The 25,484-nt window shown below is 38.4% G+C and overlaps 1 protein-coding gene and 1 long non-coding RNA gene across 3 annotated transcripts in view; one reads left to right on the top strand and one right to left on the bottom strand.

Moving 5' to 3' along the window:
• Window positions 1–4,403, top strand: part of LOC117674098 (uncharacterized) — a 115,056-nt gene extending 110,653 nt beyond the window's left edge. The window contains exon 4 of the long non-coding RNA XR_015731365.1: window positions 4,298–4,403. This is a non-coding gene — a long non-coding RNA (uncharacterized LOC117674098). The remainder of the gene's footprint in view (window positions 1–4,297) is intronic.
• OGFRL1 (opioid growth factor receptor like 1) lies at window positions 2,924–24,320 on the bottom strand. 2 transcript variants are annotated; one of them, XM_034431959.2, is made up of 7 exons: window positions 18,619–24,320; window positions 10,291–10,377; window positions 8,930–9,011; window positions 8,156–8,234; window positions 7,960–8,026; window positions 7,701–7,846; window positions 2,924–4,548 (listed from the first exon to the last, which is right to left on the bottom strand). In XM_034431959.2, the coding sequence occupies exons 1-7, from the start codon at window positions 19,642–19,644 to the stop codon at window positions 3,798–3,800; spliced, it is 2,238 nt and encodes a 745-aa protein (XP_034287850.2). In that variant the 5' UTR covers window positions 19,645–24,320; the 3' UTR covers window positions 2,924–3,797. The 2 variants fall into 2 exon arrangements, with proteins under 2 accessions (XP_034287850.2, XP_034287851.2); XM_034431960.2 differs by having other exon boundaries at window positions 8,930–9,008.
• Between the last annotated feature and the right edge of the window lie 1,164 nt (window positions 24,321–25,484).

Here is a 25,484-nt window from a genome sequence, read left to right as displayed (position 1 = left end):
CCAGCATTGAAAGGCAGCCAAGAAGTGACAGAGTATGAAACATTCATAGAGTTTCTTGGTTTTACTATCAAACCCCCCCCCCCCCCAAAAAAGAAGAAGTCTGCAAGCTGCTTCGTGGTATACATGCTTGGCAAGCTCCTCAGCCACATGTATATAATCTAAAAGGATCACTATCAAAGCAGAATTTGTACCAATTCCCCACCTCCGTGCCATATGCTTGAAAAACATCTACTAAGGCCGATCCAAATACAGGAATACAGTTTTAATTATACTTTTGACATTAAGACGACAAAATTCAATCTGTATGTTTTTTAAAAATTTGCACATTTCAAAAAGGCAGCATTGCTTATATTTAACGAAAATCTTAAGAAACACGGATCCAACACTGTTATACTTTAATGCATGTATCCTGCAAGCTTGCAGACAGGAGACTACCCAATCACAGTTGGCATACAGCAGTCAGTGCTGGTAGGATGGGAGCAACAAATACACAAAAGCTTTATTTGCAATTATTTTTTTGTTTCTGTGCATCAACAAAAGATATGCAAGTATTCTCAGCACAGGCCCACGAAATCTTTGTTGGTGCATGTTGCTGTTCACTGAATTCCAGTAATTGACAACACGCTGGACAGTTGAAGTTTTCTAAAAGCTGCATTCAAATTATTTTAACAGAAGATGGTGCCAAAAGCAGAAATTTCTGGAGTGAGGGAAAATATTCCTATTACCTGGGAGCCTATTTACTTTTTCTACTAGATTATGGGTTTCAGTTTGCATTGCACAGTTAACCCAAGCTAACGCTACTTTTTTCTGAACTTCTATAAACCAGCAGCAGATTACCAGTCAGGCAATAAGTCTCACTTCAATAAGCAACTATCACTTCCTGATTTTTTAACTGCAGTCAGGGTCTTTATGTCCATTTTATACTACATAGCTGCAATCCAGGGGTGAAATCCAGCAGGTTCTGACAGGTTCTGGAGAACCAGTAGCGGAAATTTTGAGCAGTTCGGAGAAACTGCAAAAATTGGGAATGGGGATTTTGCAGTATCCTTCCCCCAGGAGTGGGGAGGGAATGGGGATTTTGCAGTATCCTTCTCCCAGGAGTCGGGTGGGAATGGGGACGCCCACTAAGCCACGCCAACCAAGCCACACCACGCCCACCAAGCCACGCCCACAGAACCGGTATTTTTAAAAAATGGATTTCACCACTGCTGCAATCTGAGCGTGAGGGTCAGAAAGAGTAAAAATAAGAAAAAAATAATCAGGAAGAAGTATGTAGAATGGGCCCTGACAGTACAGTCAGCATGGGGACATGTTTAATCCTCTTTTCCATGGCCACACTACAGGGATGACTTGGAGCACCTGGTTTAAGACAAAAACCACATGGGATAGGTGGGTAGGACTACCTATGTATTGTTTATCTCTCAACCACCACCGATATTACTACTCCTTCCCCTCTTACTTTACAGTTAGTTCTCGATATACGATCAGAATTCCCATTGCTAAGCAGGATAGTTTTTAAGTGAGTCATGTCCAACTTTACAACCTTTTTTGCCATGCCTGCTAACCAAATCACTGTGGTTGTTAAAATGAATCATGCGGACATTAAGCAAAGACAGCTTTTCCCTTTTGACTTTGCTTGTTGGAAACTGGCTGGGAAGGTCGCAAATGGGAGTTCATATGATCCTGGGACGCTGAAGTGAACCACTGTAAATCCAACCAATTGCTATGCACCCAAATTTTGATTACATGACCATGGGAATGCTGTAACCGTTGTTAAGTACGAGGAGCAATTGTAAATCACTTTATTTGGTGAATTTGTAGCTTCAAATGATTTGGTAAACAAATGGTTGTAAATTGAGGACTACCTGTAGTTTAGCATATCATACAAACAATCCTTGAGCTTGTGGGAGAAAAGTGCTAACACACACATACAAGCTCTTTCCTGCTCTTAATCCAAACTAGTCTCACAAATAAGCCCAATCACACAGATTACCATTTTATCACATCTCTGCTCTTTTCTCCTACAAGGTCTTTTTGATTTGGGGATGGATAATTAAACTCTATATATTAAGAGTGCTAGAATTATGACTTTGATAGAAGAGCTATGTTTACTCACTAGGATGCCCTGTGACTTTGGAAAAGAATCTTCCTAGCTCTGGCAACATCTTCCGAGTCCTTTTCATTAATAGACTTCAACTTTTAGACATGTAACTCCTTCCCTGGGAATACTTCCTGGGTCAGAGGCGAAGAGAGGAAGAAGCAAGAGAGCAGTGAGATTCTTGTGCAAATATTAACATGCTTAGAAGCAGGGGTGAAATCTAGTAGGTTCTAACAGGTTCTGGAGAACCAGTAGCGGAAATTTTGAGCAGTTTGGAGAACCGACAAATACCACCTCTGGCTGGCCCCAGAGTGGGGTAGGAATGGAGATTTTGCAATATCCTTCCCCTGCCACACCCACAGAACTGGTGGGGGGAAATTTTGAATTTTACCCCTGCAAGTTAGAAGGTTTTCCTTCAGTAGATTCCCACAGTGAAATTATTGGTAGGAATTTTCACGAAGGCTGGGAGAAAAATAAGATGAAAGCTCCTATCTGTAAAGGGCTTTTTAAATCCGTTCTGAAATTATAGGAAGGTCATATTTAAAATAGTGTTTCTCTACCCTAGAAAAGCCGGATACACATTTTTTTTTTTTTGGTCTTTGCAATGTTTAAATTTTCCTGTGTTTTACGTGAAAGACTTTATCCATAGGAATGAAACCCCTCAAGTCGAATGATTCCCTCCTACCAGTAATTGCTCCAGATACTGAAGTAAACATGGACGAAATGCTTACCTTCATTCTCAGAGGTATGCAACTCCATGCGAAGAACAAAAAAAAAATGGAAGGGGGATGAAGTGAGATAATAAATAATGGAAAGAAGGAAACATGCAAGCAGAATACATTTTTATCTCATTTTACATTCGCAAGAATTTTGCTGATGTATCATTAGGATAAATGAGGATTCCCTGCCCAACCTTTCATTTGGAATATCATACCTGAGCCAGGTTTTAATACTTATTTTAAAACATTTAAATACTGTACTCTCTTAACAGTTCTGAATCCTATTTTTCCAACGCTTTATTCAGTACACTGTATTAGAGGAGATATCAAGAGAAATGGCAATAACAAAACTGAAAGAGTATGTTGGGAGGCTGGTATGCAAATGGTAGCAATTTGCTACTTTGCTGTATTTTCTCATAATAACCTAGGGAAATTAATTACGGGTCCTTATAGTCAAGCTTGAAAAGAAGCTGAATTAATGTAGTTTGCCCGGTGTGATTCAAGGCTGTGCTTGACTTTAGCTCAAGTCTCTGAGGTCCACTTTCTGTGTTAAATAAGAATACAGCTAAATTCCAATTTTTAAGCAGTGGTAGGCACTCTATAAACATTAGCATAGTTATCTGCTGAAGAGACACTAACTTTGGCTCCTTGGAAGTCTTATCTCGCAGCCATATTTTGAAAAACAAAACCTTAAAATTAATTAAAAGTGTTTAAATAAAATACACAATAAAAATCGTTAGATTTTTATGCATAGAAAACAGATTTAAAGGAAGTTTTTTTCCCCTTAGACTTAAGCAATACGCAGTTTGTAAGCTTAATACACAGCTGGGAGAAGTACAAACCGTAAACAAATTAAAGAAGCCACAACCCCACCGAGGCTAAGCTGATGTAGCCAGCACTGGATCCAATACCAAAGACCTCTCGTTCCTTAACAATTTTCTACAAGCGAAAAACCATGTTGCCATATGCAGTAGAAGTTTTCACTCTTTATTTCTTACAGATGAGCTCGCCAGGTTTTTATCCTTACATATATTGTCTTGCATATCTGATGATATATTTGTAGAATCGTTTTTAGTCTCACATGAATCTTTTTCTATATCTTCCAAATGTTTACAGTCTTGGCTAACGTTTTCCTTGTTTTTGCCTTTATGTTTTTTTAAATGAGAAATAGTCTCCTTCTGATTCAAAGGCTCAACTATGTCCATTTTAGAGTTGTGACATTCAGCACTACTATTTTTTACCATACTGCTCTGCTTAACAACTTCAGGGGAGCTGCTTTTCTTACTCTGATCACTATCTGTACCATTTTTAATATGCTCTGTCTTTTTCTCATCATTTGTTTTATTCCTCGAGTTACAAATTTCAGATACGTTCTTGAGATCTTTTGTCTTTTTGTGTTTACAAGTAGAGCTGTTGCGAAGGGACACTGGTGAAGCCAGCTTTTTACTTGGTTTGCTTTCTTCCGACTTCTGTTTCCTAGGTGGCCCCCATATGAAATGGTCAGAAGGTGTGTAGTGCTGTTGAGCGAACCGTAGAAGTTTTCTCCTCTCTCTTCGATCTCTAATGGTATACACAAAATATTCCAGAGCGCTCTGTTTAATGTTGGGAATGGTGTCTTCCACCAGAGCTTCATGTAGAATCAATTTCACAAGAGGAGGCTTGAAACTCTCATAACCAAGTTCACCAAGACTCTTCAGAATCCGGGTGATTCTCAGATAATTATGTTGGGATCTGCAAAGAGAGATACATCGAATTCAAAATCTCAAAATGTAGTTGAAAAATCATCACTACTTGTACCCTTGATAAAAGAAAGATTGGATGTCAAGTATCAGATGAAGGGTCTTCTATATAAGTTGCAATCATCTGTTATATGTTATGGAATATAAATCTGACAAAAGTAGCATTCCTCTTCTCTGATTGATTGATGGTCAGAGACCAATAAACAACAAAAAGAGAACTCGGAACCACATGATAAATCGGATCTGAAACAATTAGTACTAAAAAGGGAATATCAGGTGAATTTTTGCAAGCTATGGCTATTGTTAAAAAGTTGGCAATCTTTTTAGTGGTTGCTATATTTGGTCTTGCAGAGGGAAATCAGAAAGCTATTAGTCAAATGACTAAGATTTCTGACAATCAGGTTTTTGCCATATGCTATGAGTGACTGAACAGACAATTTAAAGAATATAAGTCAGTGACTCAACCTCTGTGTCTGAACATACACAAATATGGTTATCATACGGAAGACTAATATATCTGCCTAATAAGCAATGCATCAATTTAGGCCAATATAAAAAAAACCTGCTCCTGTGAGGAACACGTAAGATGTTATAAAAATATCTAAGGATTGTCCAAGAGGGATCAGCAATTGCATGATAATGAAAATGAGTAAATGTAGCTCTGTCATTTTGAAGACCTAAATGCCAAATTCTCCATAATCAAAACCTTGATGGTCCAAAGAATGATATACAATATACCAAATCAGAGTCAGGGTGCCTGCTTACAGATGCTCTCTGTATAACATTATTTTCAATGAGAAACTGACATGGCATTTTCTTAAGCAGGCTCCAAGTGAGATACATACATACCATGTAAGAGCTTTTGAGGTTGAGAGAGGAACACAAAGAACAGTTTTAGAAGTCTAGACTGAATAGCTCCCAAGAGAGAGGGGTAAACCCATACTTGGGCACCATATATCAGCAAGCCCACAATCTTGGATTTATATAATTTAATGGCTGCACGAATGCAATTATTGATTTGATGGTTTGTATATTTAAGAATCCCACTAGGGGTCTGGGGGGGGGGTTTCTTATTCAGCATTCATGTAATTGATTATTCCAACAGTGAAAAGTTAGAAATGAATGCTTAAATAGTAACATACCAAGTCCTTAATTTTATATTTTATAAATGGAGAAATAAGATAATTAATTGAAGTAATGCTAAGAAATTAGGATTTGAAGAGTGGATGGTGATATTGTTTATATATTAAGTATTAAGAAGAGATTAAGATAAGAGAAAAAATAGATAAAAAAAATATTACAGCAGAAAATGAAATATGTAAATTGTATCTGGAAAAAACAAAAAAGATTGGAATAGATTATTAAAATCAATATATAATTATGTTATAAGTTGTAAAAGATGTGACCCGGTCAATACTCTGTTCATAAAATATGTATGTAAAAGAAAAATTTAATAAAACTTGTCTAAAAAAAAACCCCAAGTCCTTAATTTGGTAAATGCTCTATTATTAATTATTAATTGAGACCAAAACTTATTTTTGAATAGTTGATTTCAAGTGATATCCTAAAGCCGAATGTCACCAGTGCTGCTAAGCATCTATAGAGCTAGTATGTGTCATAATTGGGATGGCCGCATGATCTACATTATTGTTTCTTGTAAATAAGAATAGAAATTGATCATTAGGCAAGAGCTGGAGGACAAAAATGTAGCTCAGTGAAGGCCATGACTATGGTATGAATACAGAAGTTAAACAACAAAGTGTATAGATAGAAGCAGGTGAGGTCCAGGTTTTGTAACATTTAGCTGACAAATAGTTTATTGCTTCTAATTTTTATGCTACTGCTGAGTCAAGGACAACACTTGACTTTATTTTTCCTAAAAGAATGTGGAGAAAATTAGCACAATTGATTCATGCATTCCATCTGAAAGGTTATCACCTTTTGAACCTGCCTTCCAACATTTCTTTATCTTAGGAACAGCCAATGATGCATAGACAAGCAAAGGTTATAATAACGACATCACTGTTCAAGCCAAATATCATTATCAATAAATGACTCCATTATGGAAATAGTCCCATGTTTCCCAGAAGTGCCTTTCTATTCTCATACAGATATATAATATATATCAGTGCTATATTTATTGTGTTCTACATCTTGATAAAACTGATATTACATCTTTCTTTCTACTTTATCTCTTTTTTAATGTGTGAGTGAATGTTACTAAATGAAAAGAAGTATATTGGATTCAGAAAAAAAGGTGTGGAAACAAGATAAATCTTGCCTATTATGTATACTTCTCCTGCCTTTGATATAATTGAGCATCTTCATACATGTATTCCTTGACTTACAACTTTTTAAAGTTCTAACGTTGGAGCTACTTGCAACCTGGATTTGAAGTTTGAAGAGTTGTGTTACCCCCATGGTCAAGTGACCAAATTTTGGTCATTAAGTAACATGTCCACATTTATGTTCATTTGTAGCATTCCAGTCACATTACTACATTTTTGCCAAAAATTCAGCACTTACATCCAGTTTTCAGCAAAACTGTGTCCATAGTGAATCAGTGGTTTGCTTAATAACCACCACAAAAAAGTAAAATTGAGTTGATCACATGCTACCAGAATGTCAGGGCATTTATTAATCCCATGTTTGGCTCTGGGACTAATTACCCTGGTTTAGAGTAGATGAATCGAGGCTTATTCCTTGTTGTAATATTTTGAAAAGAAACACGAAGGAAGGCTTCTAATAAAACTCATTTATTTGTTATAAAGAAAATAAAACACCTCACTAACTAAGAAAAGTTAATTGTTACATTTTTGAAAGTAATTCTTGCCGGCTATGTCAGCCGGACCTTGGCAAGAGAACAAAGGAAAGAGAGTGAGAAGAGCAAGTGAAGGAATGTGGGTGGATGCGGAAACACGTAGCTTACTGATAAGAAGTTGGCAAAGCTACGGAGAGTCTGACAGTCCAGAAATAATGAGCTCAGCTGGTAAATAAAATAACGCAGTGACAACCACCCTATTTTACAACCATCACAACTTATGACCAAGAGGGAAGCAAAAAATGGTAACTGCTTAGAAAAACAAATCTGGAAAGAATTGTCTAGTTTTCAGTTCTCAAGCATTTCCTGAAGACGTAACTTACTCATTCAAGTGTTGGAATCTTTCTTGCCAGTTAGCAGCTCGTGCTACATTCCCCGTTTTATCAATTAATTTTATCCCGAAAAACTCCAGCATCATTTTGTAAGCTAACAGGAATCTTCGAATCGCTTCTTTTGTTTTTTTGAACTCCTGTAACAGATTTTTTTACAAGAATGCACAAACATCAAGAGCATTAAATATACAAAATAATTCTAGTTTAAATGTTTAAGTATTAGCATTACATTATGAATTAGATGCCTTACCTCAATTTCACAGGTTGTTAATTCTTTTGCATAGAAATTCAGTCCTTGCTCTCTGAGTGGAAACAACCTACATTCAAAACAGATGTACACATTTTTCTGAAACTGAAATGGCTTTAACTTTAGTTAAATTTTAACTAAAGTAAACTAGTTAACTTTAGTTTACTAAAAAGAAATTAAAAAAATAAAAGATACTAACCATTGTATGTAAGTGTGATTGTGTTCCAACTTTTCATAATCTCCTTTCCATTTATTCAGGACCTCTTCAATATAAACCCCTATAAATATACCAAGGAACATAACTTTCTAAATACCATTCAGGAATGAAGTGTAAATATAAGTCAAAGTAAAAATCTAAAAAAAGCAATTTTTTAGATTAGTACTTATTGCTAAAAGGAATACATTTTTTCAATGGTTGAAGGATAAGGAAATATATGAGGTTAACTGTTGCCAAAGATCAAACAGTAAGTCCTTTGCCTTTCTTTACCGGTTGAAGACCTCTAAGGTCTCTTCCACCTTCTATGATTATATGATTCTAAGTACATAGACTGTCAGTGATACAAAGCTAACTTCAGAATCATGGTGTCACAAAAACCTTCAAAAGGGCAGGAAATTTCCTGAGACTTCTAGAGAACCTAAGCTGAATCACACTGGAAGGATTTTCGATCTCTTTCCTCCATTAAGTAGGACATCAAATCCTCACTGCAGACACATACATTGATGTTCTAAGTCTTAAACTCAGGGTAATGCCTCAAGGATCTATTTTGGGGGAGAAAATCATGATGAGAACACTGGCAAACAAGGTGAAGGAGAAATAAACTCAACTTAGTATGTCTTACTTCTATGTCAATATGCACAAGATAGAGCTATAAAGTTAAATGCAAAGTGGAACTACTTTGGGCCATCTGATTTATATAGATCTGAAAATGAACTATGTATAAAAGATACATTGATCATGGTACTGATTACTTACCATCAGGTTTAAAGGGAATTTTGTTCTTATAAAAGCGGAGGTTGCACAAATCATTCTGGTATCTCAGTTCTTTAAAGTTCTGCTGAGCAGAAAGGAAAACAAATGCAAAAATACTCCATAAGAAATAATCTTGAACTGAAATTATTACAGGCATGGATTTACATAATCCAAAATACAATTTTGCTAGACTAGTCTAGAAACAAGATAGATGGATAAAATGTAACAAGGTAAAATGGATTAAACATTTTAGGAAATTTATCGATATCACAGAGATATCATAGATAAACCAATACAATATAGTAATAGTAAATGTATAATATGAGTTATTAATAGAACAAATATTTGTGGCTCAGGGTTGAACTGTGGGTTCCTTGGTGCTCTCTGAGCTTGGTTATTTTCTTATAGTGCTAGAAGGGAGAGGGACTTGCTTTCCATTTATATGCTTGTAGCATGTCCTCTCTGTTGGTGGGTATGCTTTTGATATAGGGTGTTGATCAGGGTATTTACTGCTTGATTGTTGGTCTAGTATTAATCTTAGAATATAGTATGAGTTATTAGGCTATCATCCTATAGTCCCTTATTTAGAAGTGAGTCTCACTGAGTTGAGCAAGACTGATTTTTGAATAGTCACTTATAGTGTAAAATTGCCCTGTTCAGCTTTAAATACAATCTCTTAAACAATCTCAGAAACATAAGAGTATATCTATGTGGTTGCTAGGAGTTGAAAACAACATGATGACACATAATCAATCAATCAATCTTAAACATGTTCAGAGAATAAAGAAAACCACTGAAGTTAAAAAAAGCTTGTTTTCAAGTAAGCATATATTTCAAAAAGCTGATACCTAAAATAAATGGTAAAGTGATTACGAGCTCTTTTCAGCTTTTTTTTTTTTTAGTTTGTCCTTTTTTGGATTTCCATATGATATGTAACAGAGGCAAATTTGTAATTGCACTTTAAGGCCTATGTTATATAGTTCATTTCATTTCTTAATTTTAAATCTTGGGCTTTTCTGCAACAAACCTTTTTTTTAATCGACATGGAAGCTATAGTAAACTTTTGTAATACAAAACCTAAGAAATTTTAACTGTTCTCCAGTTGAGTTCTCTATACAGGTATCATTAAGAAAAACAATTAATTAATAAACATTTAAAATCAAATATAGTTGTATTTTAATAACATCTATCAAAATGGCAATTATGGGAGCCGGCAAAATTCACCAATATCTCCCATTATCCATTTTCCAAGGCCACTATAATTTTTTCTAAAAAATTAAGAGTCTCCCACGGAACTGCAATGGGACTTAAGTTTAATATTGCTTTATTTTAATAAAAGCTCCCAGAATACAAAATGTTCTTACTGGATATTGATGACGATATTTATATAAGTCTCTTGCAGCATAAAAACTTCTCTTTGGTTTAGCTGTCACATCAACTGAATCATCCCCCTGAAAGAGCAAAAAAATCTGAGTGAGAAGCAGCAGAATGAGCATAACCATTTAATTTAAATCCTCCTACCGGGTAATCTTCAATTTACAACCACAATTGGGACTAGAATTTCCATTGCTAAGCAAGATGGTTAAGTGAGTCGAACCTGATTTTATGACCCTTTTTTGCCATGATTGTTAAGAAAATGTTGCCGCTGTTGAGTGAATCACATGGTGACTTGTTGATTTTGCTTGAATCTTATCTAGTCTTTCCCAGGTGAAAGCTGCCAATCTGGGGAGATTCCCCTGAAATAGGCATAGAACAGTAAAGTAGCTAGACAATCAGACATGAGGGTCTGTTTGTGCCTGACATGAATCCAGTTTTTATATCAACCTAGTTTGTATATAAACAAAGGTATAGATGTAAGTTATAAGTTTTATTCTGGTGTTCCTACTTTTTGAAATAATTGTCATTATGGAAATCAGAGGACCTGAATGTATCTAATTAATGTAGGAACTATCACATATAGTCATATACACTGTCATATAATTTTCATATAACTGTGACTTTGCAGGCAGTCCTGTAAACTCCTGTGATGATTAAATCGGAACAACTATGATATATAAATAAGCACCAATGTTTGAGTAATCACCAACCAACTATAATTAAAAGAATGAAACCATTCTGTATTACAAATTAACATGACATATTTCTTCATTAGCAAAATTAAAAAACATGTAAGAATTATGTAGCATTCTTATGGTCTTAGCTCCAGTTTGGAGTTTTGAAAATATTCGATAAAGTTCTTTTTTGTCTCAACTCTTTTTCTAGAATATTAAGATACTTAGAATTCTTCTCTATAATCTGCTAGTTACTAATATTTTTTCTTCAATTGGGATGGGGGGATTTTAATGGGGTTACCCAAGGGAACACCTTTTTCCAAAAGTCTCTACCCATCCAACTCGATCTATTGGAATGGGCATGCTGCAGATCCCATTAGCCAAAGGGCTGCAGGGACCAGGAGATGAGTTTTTTCGACAGCGGTCTCTGTTCTATGAAACATCCTTCCTTTAGAGATTAGAATGGCCCCAACCTTGTCAGCCTTTCGTAAGTTTCTAATAACCTGCCTATGTTCCTGAGCCTGAGGTGCTGAATATATCAAGGGCCCCTCTGTTTCCTAGCTTTATTGCTAACTGGTCAAATATCTTGGCTGCTATGTATATTTATTTTGGATTTTATTTTATGTTGTTTTATTGTTTTAAAATGCTTTTAGTATTTTAATGGTAATATATTTTTTTGAATTGTAAGCCATCCAGAGACATTGACTGAGGTGAGCAGCTGTAGAAATTGATCAACTGAATGAACGACAGAAAAAATGACAGAATGACTGACTGACTGACTGAATGAATGAATGAATGAATGAAGTGACCATTTCCGGTCCTGAAGCAGCATAGTAAAGCTAACTAAGACACTGACTGAGGTGAGCAACTAAAGAAATTGAACGAATGACAAAAAGAATGACAAAATGACTGACTGACTGACTGACTGACTGAATGAATGAATGAATTGACCATTTCTGGTCCTGAAGCAGCATAGTAAAGCTAACTAAGACACTGACTGAGGTGAGCAACTATAGAAATTGAACGAATGACAAAAAGAATGACAAAAAGAATGACAAAATGACTGACTGACTGACTGACTGACTGACTGAATGAATGAAGTGACCATTTCTGGTCCTGAAGCAGCATAGTAAAGCTAACTAAGACACTGACTGAGGTGAGCAACTATAAAAATTGAACGAATGACAAAAAGAATGACAAAATGACCGACTGACTGACTGAATGAATGAAGTGACCATTTCTGGTCCTGAAGCAGCATAGTAAAGCTAACTAAGACACTGACTGAGGTGAGCAACTATAAAAATTGAACGAATGACAAAAAGAATGACAAAATGACCGACTGACTGACTGAATGAATGAAGTGACCATTTCTGGTCCTGAAGCAGCATAGTAAAGCTAACTAAAGTAATTGTTCATGGATAGTCAAATGCTACAATTTACATCAACTTAAAGGAGCTTTGTGATCTGTGTGAGTCCAAATGGTGTCATTCAATACCTTCCCATAACTAAGGTATTCTAGACACTCTAAGTACCTCATAACATGGAAATATGACAGAACTGATGCTATCAAATGGAATACAGGTTGTCCTCGACTTATAACAGTTCACTTAATTACCTTTCAAAGTTACAATGGCACTGAAAAAAGTGACTTATTTTCCCACCGTTCCAGCACACCCATGGTCACGTGATCAAAATTCAGATGCTTGGAAACCAACTCATATTTATGGCAGTTGTGGTGTTCCGGGGTCACCTTTTGCGACCTTCTGACAAGCAAAGTCAATGGGGAAGCCAGATTCACTTAACATCTGTGTTGCTAACCTAACAACTGCAGTGATTCACTTAACAATTTTGGCAAGGAAGGTTGTAAAATAGGGCAAAACTCTTTTAACCACACTTGCCTCACTTAGCAACATAAAGTTTAGACTCAATTGTGGTCGTAAGTTGAGGACTAAATGAACCAATAGCTGCAACTGAAAACAATTATTATCCATGGAGAAATCATACATTAATAATAACTTATAAGATAGGATGTGATATTTATTTATTTAATATGTATGCTGCCTATCTCACCGCAGATGAAAGATTCAATTTTTTTTTTCTGATGATGTTTGGTTTGTGTCAATAGAGCAGCTACTCTTTCTTTGTTCTGGAGGTTTGGCGATCCTTCAGAATGGATCTCAGAAAGTATGAGGTGATCTACAAAGAGTTCAGGAGAAGAAATCATATTGTGCAGTTACATCGTAACTGCAGGGATATCAAACTCATGGCCTGTGAGCTGGATGCATCCTGTGCTGGCCACGCCCACCCCTGGTTTAGCGATGGGGGAAAAAGTCACAACACGACACATGACAACAACGTGACACTGTGAGTTTGACACCCCTGTCGTATTGGAATAAATTTAACTAAAAAGCTAAGTTTGCAAAACTGTATCTCAGTTTAAAAAACAGATAAAGTTAAGATCAGTAGGAGATAAGAGAGTTTTTTGTGCCAGGCAATGGCTAGAGAACAGCTAGACTTCTGTAAAACAATATTCAAATATATAGAATTGGCTGTGAAATCTCAGAGCAATCTTCGGAATGTCACCATGTGCCATATCAGCAGACACTAATAATCATGCCTCATAGTCTGAGCAATACTTCAAAAGTGTTGGAACTGTTCACATGCAGAGAACTACGATGAAAATAACTTCTAAACCTTTTTTCTGCACACTAAAGGAGACAGGCTTCCACGGGAGAAAACTTCACAAAATTCAACACAATACACTTTAAAATAGCAGTGTAAAATTGAATATTACAAGTCAAAGCTTGAAACACACACTCATTTCTGGAGGAGGGTGAAAGCAGTTTTAGAGAGAAATCTAATGCCTGAACCTTGAAACACAGAACTGCAATATACCTCGGTGCAACTGTTCCCCTACTCAAAGCTAACTTGAATAAACTGTCACATAAAACATAAAACAGGTAGAAGTAGTTTTATTGTGAACAGGTAGTTCACAAAGGAGCATTTCATTTCCTTATTATACTGGGGACCTTGTTTTATCATGTACAGTACGTTTTGAGTGTAAGACTGAGACACTGAACCAAAACATTAACTATAGCAATTCCAAACCAATTCAAATGTTCAAAATTTTTGCACTGTTCATTTCCTATTCTATTAACACACACATACACAGACACACACAATTAACTGTAACTCCATATCAATTTTTGTAATCATGTGCTTGGGATCACTAAATATTTTCTTTACAGTATCTATAGAACAGGGGTATCAAATTCAAGGCCCGGGGCCGGATCGGACTCATGGTGTACTTAGATCTGGCCTGTGGGACTTCCCTGGAAACAGCGAAGGACCGGCCCGTGATGCTTCTGCCAGTGAAAACGGAGTTTGGGAGCCCGTTTTTGCTGGCAGACCACTCAGGCCACCACAGGCGCCCCTGACACATGATGTTGAGCTGGCCACGCCCACCTTGGCAACGCCCATCCTGGCCCCCAAGTCAAACACAACCCTGATGCAGCCCTCAATGAAATGAAGGCACCCCTGCTATAGAATAACACTTTAAAAATAGGTGTTTTTTTGGTATTTTTGAGAACCTGCTTAAATATTTGATGCCACTGCAATCTCCTGGACACAGCTGATATAGTCAGGATTGATCAGGAGACCACTAAAAAGTAGCAACGTTGTAGGCTAGATTGCAAAAATTAAAAACCTATCCCAGAAAAAAACCAATGGGAACCAAATTATGTACAGTTGCCAAGAAAATTACATTGATCTGGCTGTGAACTTGCCAGTGGAATTTGGTTTGAAGTAACTTTTCTTCTTAACAAGAATGATGTTGCCTATATTTTATCTAGCAAGAAGAAAAGATCCCTAAACAAAATAATGTACCATAAATGTTCTAGTGACAGAATCCATATCTTTGCCTATCTTTCATACTGAGCATGTGGGACTGATGATGACACAATTAAATTTGGTTTCCTAAACTACAGGTAGTCCTCAACCATGGGTGGGTTCAACCTACCTTTACTACCAGTTTGCAATGGGGCCATGCGCATGCACTTGCTTTGCTCACACTCATTTCTGCACATGCGCAGAAGCATTTTGATGACGGGGTTGGTGGACGGAGCCTCCCGCCAGTTTTACTGCTGGTTCTATAGAACCGGTGCGAACCGGGGGCAACCTACCACTGTCCTTAACTTACAACCATTTGTTTAGTGACCATTTGAAGTTACTATGGCACTGAAAAAAGTGACTTATGACCATTCTTCACACTTACGACTGTTGCAGCATAACTGTAGTTAGATGACCAAAATTCAGACACTTGGTAACTGGTTCATAAGTTGTGGTGTCCCAGGGTCATGTTCTTTGTTCTGCAACCTTCTGACAGGCAAAGTCAATGGGAAGCCAGATTCACTTAACAATTGTGTCACTAACTTAGCTGCAGTGATTCACTTAACAACTGTGGCAAGAAAGGTCATAAAATGGGGCAAAACTCTTTTAACTGTCATGCTTAGCCATAGAAATTTTGGGCTCAATTGCAGTCATAAATCAAGGACTACCTATATTAGCTATTCTGATGGCTTCAAGACATTAATTAAATCAGATGTGCATGTGTGTGTGTGCATGTGTATGTATATGTAAGTCAAGTTTGTCTGGTGACTTAAACTGACACTAATCCAATAAATACTTTGAGTGAAATATTTGTAAATATTAAACCCACTTGAATGAAGACTTTAAATGATAAAAAGAACTTTTTATGTTCAAGAAAGAATATGCAACATCAAGGTTGATGTTTTCTGATGTTAGTAACATTCACACAGACTTCAGCTGGGGTTTGGTTCAGAGCTGCAGATCAGGAAATAATAAGCACCCTTACAGTGCAATCCTACATACAGTATATCTATTCAGAAATCAGTCACATTGTTTTCAAGAAGGCTTACTCCCACGTAAGTGCACACAGGCTGGCATCCATTCTGTTTTAGTGGCTCTTCTTTTCATTAGTCATACTTCTATTCTTAACCACATTGTATTAGATAAAGCACTTTAATCATTATCCATCATTTTTAAAGATTGGAGCCTCCCAGAGATCCAGAATAAAGCTGAGAGATTTGCATCTCTGCATTTCAACAACATTCATCTAGTCAGGAACTTTACCCAACTTACATAAGAAGATACCCAGGCAAACAAATACAACTGCATTGTTAATGTATTGTATATTGTATTGCATTACATTCTTACTATTTCTGTAACAGTTTTATTAGTCTTCCTTTATAATTAATGTAACACTAATTATTTTTCTCATTATCTAGTGTTGGGCAACATTGAATTAAAATAACTAATGATCTATCTGTCTATCTCAAACACCTTGGAATGAAGACTTTTATGTATGTGTTTAGCTCTTTCTTGAGGATGCATCTTTTAAGGAATATATAGCTATTACTAAAGACATAGGTAATGCCAATGTTTAGCTATAAACTGTGTTTTATTTTCTCAGAATCTCTGGGCAGTGGTTATTTTCAGTGGCCAGGTTTCTACTAGCATCCTGCCCCTTACAAACTAGTATGTGGTAAATGAAATAAATGATTGAGGTTTACAACAATATGATTTTAGGACCATTAACATTATGCAAATGGATTTAAAATGATTACTGAAATACAAGTGTGTGCCAGGAGAGAGGTAACAAAATTATAATGCCAGACTAAGTTTTGCCTGAATAATCCCAAAGTCCTTGAGCCTAATGCAAATAGAGTTCTACAGATTATTTGTAGATTAACTCAAATCAAATGCAAGTTGAGTTCAAATCTTGAAGACTTTGTTGACTCATCTATGAAGTTTTCTCAATAGCAACTGTGTAGGTTGATATACATGTATATCCTGCCTTTCTACCCATGACCAAAAGGTAAACTATTTAAAGCATCTATAACGTTTAAAAAAAAAGGACGCAGAAACTTAAATACACTGATGTTGTGAAGGAGAGCTAAGAAAAGTAGTTGCAAAATAATTCAGTGTAGAAGTTATATTTTCAAAATTACATTTTCTTACACCAAAAATTCAAATTTAGAAATTACATTATAGTTTGAAAACTATGTATTATAATTTTAAAGTTTAATAAAACAAAAACCAAAGTAGATGTATAGAGAAGATAGAACTTCTGGAAAATAATTATTAAATAAAAACAGTGAAAAGTTTACAGTATTGCCTTTATAGAATGTTTTCTTTCCATATTTTAAGAGAAAATGGTACTCTGAATTCTATCAACACACAAAATAATACAGATTTATTACTATATATTTTGCCCTTTGCTAAATTTCATAAATGTTTTAATTAAACTTATACCGTATATCTCTAGTCAAAAGACATCATTTATGTGTATGTCCATTAAATGTAGCGGGACTTCCTGTTGGGATATATATAGGATTGCACTGCAAAGAACTTACTGGAATGATTTCAGAAAACAAATCCAGGCAGATGATTTCAATATGCAAACAGAATACACACACACACCACACATATGAGAATCTTGAATTTTGTGTGTGTGTGAGAGAGAATCTTGAATGTAAAGCTCTCTGAAATTTGCCCCTGTGTCCTAATTCCTATACTTTTACAGGAGTCATTCTATGGTAGCATACAGTACTATATTCAAATAGTCAAAATAGTCAAAATTATTTTTTCTTTTAACATATTAAGATTGTGAATGGAAAACAGTATTGAAAGCTGACCTCTCGCTAGAGAGTTTCCCAGAAGAGAATAAAAATACATCCATTCTAAGTTTCTTTTTTTCTAAAGAAAAGAAACCATCATAGAATTTGATAAAAGCAGAAGGAGGGAACAGCAATATCTCTTGAAGCCTCTTCTATTAAGTGATTTTAGTTCTAGACAGTGAAACTCAAGTGGGATAGGCAAAAGCCTAGAAATGGTGGCTCTCAATGAGACCCTCAAGCAAACCTAGTTCTGAAACTGCATTTTGCCTTCACACCATTCTCTGAAGCAGAGGTTGCAGAGGGAAAGCACCTTGGATTAGCCATGCCTTCTGACTCTTAATGTTAACAATCACCACACAATCTTTTCAAGAGACACCACCAGGCCGGCTTGTTCATTCTGCTAAGGAGGAATGCAACAAACCCCAACCCAACCCCGCTCCACACAGCTCCTCTTTCCACAACCATGCGCAACAGGAAAGGAAAACCAAACCCAGACTTGGAATGACCAAGCTGGGGCAAGAGATGACAAACTAACCACGCGCTCCCGATATTTTCCTCCGCCTCGCCTACCCGTCGAGCCCGTTTTCTAACACGGGGGGTGGGAAAGGGGGAATGCCGTAGGCACGCCTAGCTTCCAAGTCACCAAAGCATGCAAATATTTAAAAGGGTTGCGGAGGGAGGCAGCGAAGGGGGAAAAAGGAGGGGGCGAAGGGGAAAAGGAGCCAGAAATGGCTCGGGGTCGCTTTTGTAACCTTGGCTTCCACGAGCCTCCATCCGCACCGCCCGTTCCAGGAAAAGCGATGCTCAACCTTGGAAGAGAGCACAGCGCTGCCAAGGTGAGCGCCGACGGTCCCGTCCAAAAGGCGCCCAAGGAAGAGCTCCAGCGCGCCCCCCTCAGCCCGCCAACCTCCCCGGCAGAAGTTTGCAAGGGGTCCCGGGTTACCTGTTCGGGCCCGGGGGCTTCGCTCTCTCCCTGCTCCCTGCCCTCGGTTTCGTCTTCTTCGGCCACCCCGTCTCCTCCTTCCTTTTCCTCCTCCTTCTCCACCGCCACCACCTGCTCCTCCTCCTCTTCCTCGGCAGCCCCTTCGCGCTTCTCGGCGGCTTCCGGCCGGCCGCCTGCCGCAGGGAGCGGTTCTTCTGGCTGCTGCTGCTGTTGCTGCTGCCGGTCAGCCGCTGGGTCGTCGCCGTCGCTGCCACCGCCCGCCCGCTCCAACGGCGGTCCTTCTTCTTCCCCGCCGGGGTCCTGCAGCTCCGGCTCCGGCTCCGAATCCGTCTCCCAGGTCGAGTCACAGTCCTCCACCGTGGTGGGCTCCTTGAAGCTGACTCCGCTCAGCAAACTGCCCATTTCGGGGAAGCGCTGCGGGAGCCCGGAGACTCCCTTGCCTTTTTTTTTTCCTCCCCTCCGGAGACGCAAAGGGGGTGTGGGGGAGAAAGCTCGGCCGGCTCGGAAGAACGCAGCTCCTGGAGGCCGGAGGGTGGGTAGGTGGGTGGCCGCGCCGGGACGCCACAGCCGAGCGGCAGAAAGCGACAAGGAGGTCGGGGAGGAGGAGGAGGGGGGGCGGTCAGACGCAGAAGGCAGAAGCGACAACAGCCAACGCGCTCTGCTCCTTCCTCCCTTCCTCAATCCCCAACCCGCAAACACGCGCGGGGGTGGGGGAGGAATCGAGAGGAGGAGCTGAATGCTCCGGGATTTCCACAGGAAATACTGAAGCCGGCCCTCCCTTGGCCGCTGCAGCAGCAGCATTAGCAGCAGGTGCCGCCTGAAACCGAACGGAGCGTCTCGCCGCCAAGCAAGTGGCGGAGGTGCGAGGCGAGTTTGGCGACACGCGTGCAGTGCCCGCCTCTGGAACTTCTCTCCCCTCTCGCCGCCCGCCTTGAGGCTGGGGTTGTAGGCCTCTGATAAAGCCTCGGAGTGCCCGAGAGAGGAAGGGAGGGAGGACGGGAAGGAGGCGGTGTTGCCAACACCCATTAGCCCCTCAGCAAGCTGGTTTCTCCCCCCCCCCCACCTTGAATCGCGTTGACTTTTAGGAAAAAACCCCACTGACCCCGCGCAGAGGGGAGCAGGGGCTCCTAGTGGGACATTTCATCCCTCGGGCGGTCGAGTTTTGAGTGGGAGTGGGGGGGGGGAGAGATGCTGGGAACTGAAATGCATTTCAACTTTGGAGGCAAAAAGGCAGCAGGGACGCTTTTTTGTTGGCCGGGCTCTTCCCGCGCGTCCCTCTGACTCGGTGGGTGGGAAATCAACAGGTGCATCTTCGTGCTTGGAAAAGAAGAGTTTGTTGTTAACCTACAGCTGTTAAAATGTGGGGAGGGACAGCTTGAGCTCTGCATGGCTTCCAAATATTGCCTTTTAATTAATGGCCTGCTGTAACTGCCCCACTACTCCTTCAGCAGCAATAACAATTCATTACAGAAACTGGAGTGGGGTTTTTTTGTTTTGAGTTTGTTCCAATATGCAGATTTTTCTTTCCAAGCGTGGTTATCCATAGAATACAGAAAGAATGTGGAAATACGGCATCCTTGATACTCCTGGGTTCAAAATAGCTGGCAAGTCAGAAAGGTATTTAAGAAATTGGGCAAGATTGGACTAGGTAGATATTTGAATGCGGACTATCATCAAATCCCAAGGCTAGATTAGAAACTAAAGAGCCCTTCCCCCTCCCCTTTCATTGGTATGCCCATGAAGCCACCAGATGTCAAACCATTTAATAGGCAGCTGCTGGAATGCCTGTTAAAACACAGAAAGTAGATAACATTTACCTGGCATCATGATGATGGAGAACTCCACACTAAGAAATCCTCACATCAGCTCTGAATACCAGCTTCACTACTGCTGATGTGGCCTAGAATCCATAAGTAATCTAGAGAGTATATAAGATGACCTTGATGGAAATCTGTAAGAACTGTTACCTAGATAAACAGGGCTGAAATATTTTGTATGTCCAGAGCAATGAGATCACAGATAGAGGTTAGTGTCTGTTCTTTTTGTATAATTCAGTAAATATCTAATCTTGCTTTGACTTCTTTCTCTTCTGTTCTCCTGCCTAGAGGAAACCTTAGACCAAGGATGCAGTCTTGTGGTCTCTGGGAGAACATGCCAAGAAAAATAAGATAATTTGGGTATCTTTTTCTGTAGGTAGAGAGAGAGATCTACCAACCTTGCAAGTCTCTTTTGGAAGACTTGAGTCTGGAAGGGAGGGAGAGAAGGAAGGAAGAGAAAGGAGGAGGGGGGGAGGGAAGGATGGATGGATGGAAGGAAGGAAGATATTCTACAGATAATATTTTCCTTGCTTGAGGCAATAAAATAAAATTTAAAAAAACATTGCATTACAGTTACAATTCTTCCACTTAATTTATTAAGTTACTAGAAATTGTGTTTTATATGGATTAGCAGTTCCTTAAATGCTAAACAATAAAATGAAATCTGAGAAGGAATATATGGTTTGTAATGCTTAGGAACAATTTGAGAAGTTATTAAGAAGCTTTTGTAAAGTCAGGCAGACTTTGAAACAAATAAGATCTTTAAGTTACATTTGGATACCTATTGTTAGCTTTGTGAAATCTGTGAAAGACAGAGATGTCCCACAGTTGTTTGGGAAATCAGTGGCCATCATTTTAGGGATGCTTGCGTTTTTATTGGTCTTTATATTGTGAACCAGTACTAGGAGACTTTTTATTGAATCCGTTAGTATAGAAACACAATGAGTAAATAAAAAATTAGCAAGGGTGCACACACAGCGGTAAGAAGTAGATAATTATATGATAAAAAATTATATCCATATGAAGGAATAGGGAGGCAATAATACATTGTTAAATATGTCCTTTTCTAAAAAAAAATTGGACTCCTTCAAGTCAGTTTTTTTTTACTCTGGATGACTGCATGGATGAGTCTCTGCAATTTTCTTGGCAAGGTTTTTCAGTAATGGTTTTCCATTGCCAATTTCCTAGGGCTGAGGGGAGTGAGTGATCCAAGATCAATCAATTGGCTTTGTGCTTATGGTAGAATTAGAATTCATGTCTCCTGGTTCCTAGCCTTATGCCTTAAACACTACACCAAGCTGGCTTTCTAGCATATGCTATAACCCAATAGAATTCGTGGAAATACAGTTAATAAAATTTTTACACAATTGCAAAAGATACTAAATACAGCACTAAGAAACGATACTGTATTATAATAGATAATTAAATGCAGATCTTGGAATAATAGAAGAATTTTTAGTCACATAAACATTTGGAGAGAGCCAATGCAACAATGCAGGCAGTAAATCATTAGAATTTAATTAAGATTATTCTTTATTCTCAGTAAACATTTCAGACAGTGTAGACAAACTCTACACATAAATATTACTAAAGGACAACATTAGAATCAAGATGGATATATAAAAGAAACAAGTGGAGAAATCCAATCCATTCAGCTAAGACACTTCTAGGGGCAGATAGTGGAATATACCATGATTTACTAATGTAAAAATATTTGAGTTAAATTAAGAGGTATCTGAGGGCACGCGTGTAGTCAATTTGTAGAGCCCTACTGGTATATTAAAACAAAATGTGGAATTTCACTCACAAAAAATGATAAAGTACTATATAAGAAAACAGGATTAAAAAAATAAGTGGTTCAAACAAAGAAGGATGCGTATTGTTCCCGCATCTGGTTACCTTAATACAGTAAACATAAGAATCACTAGTTTGGAAGAGGTGACAACTTGAATCAAAATTAGAGGTCAAAAATATAATTATTGGCAATACATAAATGACATCACCTTGTTATCTGAAAATAAAGAAGAATTAGAGGAGCTCATTATGTAAACAATGAAAAGTGAAACACTGAGATTAATGTTAAAAATTAAAGTGACAAATGTAATGTCAATCAGCAAGCTTAGTCAATTCACAGTTGACAGTGAGGAAATGAAGATGCTAGACAATTTTATTTTGAAGATGCTAGACAATTTTATTTTCTCGAGTCAAGAATGTTAAAAAATGGACAGTGTTAAAAAAGGAAAGAAAAAAATTCCTTGAGGAATGCAATGACAGACAAGATAATATGTTTAATTGGCGACAAAGACAGTGTTTAAAGTACTGATTTTTCCAATGGTACCATCTGGTTGTAAAAGATGAACATTGAAAAAGAATGGAAGAAAGAAGATAGATGTCTTTAGATTATGGATTTGGAGACACTCACCAAGACTACCATGGACTGCAAGAACAACCAATCAGCCTGGACCAAATAAAGGCTGGCTGACTGCTCCCTTGAGATAATGATCAGCAAATGGAAATTCATATACACTGGACATGTGCTGCAAGCAAATAATAACTTGACAAAATGGCTTTGTTTGGAAAAGTGGAAAGTAGAAAAAACAGTGGCTAAGGTGAATCCATTGAATGTCTTTGGAAGGACTGTGGCTTATTGTTAGGGGCAGGATTGTTAGGGGCAGGAATATTATCTTAAGTATTCAGGTTTTGTAATATCTACTATCATTTGCACCTTGTGTTAATTTTTAATAGTTCTGTTCTTACCCTTTTTCTTTTTGTTCTGTTTTAAGGTAAGATTACCCTTTTTTCCCAAATCACAAATAGTTTTTTGAAGGAAAAAAAACCTCATCTTCCTTTTGGGTAAATATTTTATACTGAGGTTCTCTGGTTCCAGTCTTTGCTTTTAAGAAATAGAAAATAAAATAAATTTCTTGGCATATCCTTTTTGATGGCTGGGCTCAGCCTATTGAATTCAACTCGTGCTTGTCTTCAGGTCCCCCAGTTGCCACCCAAACCATTGCCTGAATTCAATATTTTAATATGACACGTCTACATTAAATTGTTATTATCTCATCTCCAGTCCACAACTGAGCCAGATTAAAGTTTTCAACTATACCATTTTTAAAAATACCATTTTTAATATTGTCTCATGCAGTTTTTGTTGTCAACACAATCTATCATGCTTCATCCACAATGTGATTGATGATGTAGTAAGGAATTGGGATCTGCCTACTTCTATTTGTCATGCTAGCCTACTGTCAGCTCTTGAGGTAGGCCAGGTCAGGGAACAGACAATGCACGGACTACCAGAACTCTCTAGGAGGCATGATGGCTCAGCAGTTTAAAGACACTGTTGTGACTTCGACCCCCGAGCCCGTCTTATCGGAGGGAGAAGACTCCGAAAGTGAAGGAGAGGAATTGGCAAGGCCTCCCTCTCCAGGACCCTCCTCTCTGGCAATGCCTCAGGTGTCTTCCGAAGGAGAAGAGATAGGCCAGGAACGAGGCACTTCCAAGCAGCCGCAGTTAGACAGCGATGGAGATAAGTCTTGGCTGGATCCCCGACAGCGTCGGAAAGACAAGCGCCCGCAGCAGAGAAGGAGGCGTGCCAGAGATTAAGCTGAGTCACTGGACCACACCCTACAGGGGATAAAAGGGGGTGTGGTGGCCATTCAGGCTTTGTGACAGACAAAACTGAACAGGTAGCAAGTCATACTGCGTTTCTGGAACTTCGTTATATGCCTTCCTTGGATTTATTATGGACTGGACTTGACAATTCTTTGGCTTTGTGAACTTATTTTGGTTTTTCTGATGGAGGAGGAAAACCTCCCTTTGTGAGTAAAGTTTTTGGCAAGCAGCTACTGGGTTGCTGCCAATGCTGTTATCTCAAAGAAATTCCTGACTGCTAGTTTTATTAACTCCTGGCTGACTGTTTGTGTGCATGTGTGAGACGGGGACAGAACAGACACTGAGCTTCTCAGCTGGAAAGCTGATAGCTCGGATTTGAGACCTGAGCACTGTGTGACGGTTACTTGACTTGGCTCCTGCCAACCTAGCAGTTCAAAAGTATGCAAATGCGAGTAGATAAATAACTACTATTTTGGATAAATAACTACCACTTTGGTGGGAAGGTAACAACATTCCATGTGCTTTGGCGTAGAGTTGTCCTAGCTACATGACCATGGAAGCATCTTTGGAAAATGCTGGCTCCCTTCACTAAGAAATGGAGCACCATCTCCTACAGTCGAACACAACTGGACTGGAGAATCCTTTATTTGAACTCTGTTGTTATAGGGTACAGTAACTGAGTCTCAAAAGCCTGCCAGTTTCTCTTGCCCCCTCTGAAACCAAACAGAATCAAGGTGGGGTTATTCTAAGGGTAGCTTGGTAGCTGTAAAGGAGTGCAGAGATATGCAAAATGTGGACAATATCATTTTATCTTAAAGTTCATTGCATGGAAAGGCATATGTTCAGTTTGGATTTGGCATTCTTATCACCTATTCAAGCCTTCCCAAGAACCTGGGATAAGCAGATGTTGATCTGTTTGTTAGAGGTATTGTGGCAGGATGTAAGCTGTTCCAAATAAAGTTGCCTTTTGCAATTGGCTGACAGTGAATTTGACAATGCCAATGGTGTATTATATTATTATTATTATCTTTATTCATTAAATATGAAACTCAGTCAACTGAACATTCAAAAATGCATCACAAATAACATTGACTGGTGCTAATGATTGATACGGGTTGCTGCCAGCGTCCTAGGTATCAACCAAGTACCTTCTTAAGATATATGATGTTCCAAGTAGCACAGTTTTTTGCAGTTCCGCTGGTGTTATTGCTTGAAGTGTTTTGTGAAATTCTTGGACATGGTACCAAGTGCCCCGTTGACAATAGGTATCACTGTGACATGTTTCGTACATCATCATCATCAACATCATCATCATAATATATTATTGTTTCTATGCCATATTGCTTGTTGCATGGAGTAATATACACATTAAGGTGTGGTTCATCTTTAAACTGCAACCTGGTTTTTTCCCAAGTTTGACAGCTAAACATG

This window comes from Pantherophis guttatus, chromosome 1 (assembly GCF_059756535.1).
Source record: "Pantherophis guttatus breed Tessera chromosome 1, ASM5975653v1, whole genome shotgun sequence".
In the NCBI taxonomy this organism is placed as follows: domain Eukaryota; kingdom Metazoa; phylum Chordata; class Lepidosauria; order Squamata; family Colubridae; genus Pantherophis; species Pantherophis guttatus.
Note: the sequence above shows the minus strand (reverse complement) of the source record. Positions and strands in the feature narration are given on the sequence as shown.

Excerpts from the sequence above, each read along its gene's own strand:
- OGFRL1 (XM_034431959.2), bottom strand. The coding sequence starts at position 19,644 with ATGGGTGTTGGCAACACCGCCTCCTTCCCGTCCTCCCTCCCTTCCTCT. Across the intron at positions 10,378-18,618 it reads AAGCCCCCGGGCCCGAACAG|GGGGATGATTCAGTTGATGT; the intron begins GTAACCCGGGAC and ends TTGCTCTTTCAG. Across the intron at positions 8,027-8,155 it reads AATCACACTTACATACAATG|GTTGTTTCCACTCAGAGAGC; the intron begins GTTAGTATCTTT and ends TTTTGAATGTAG.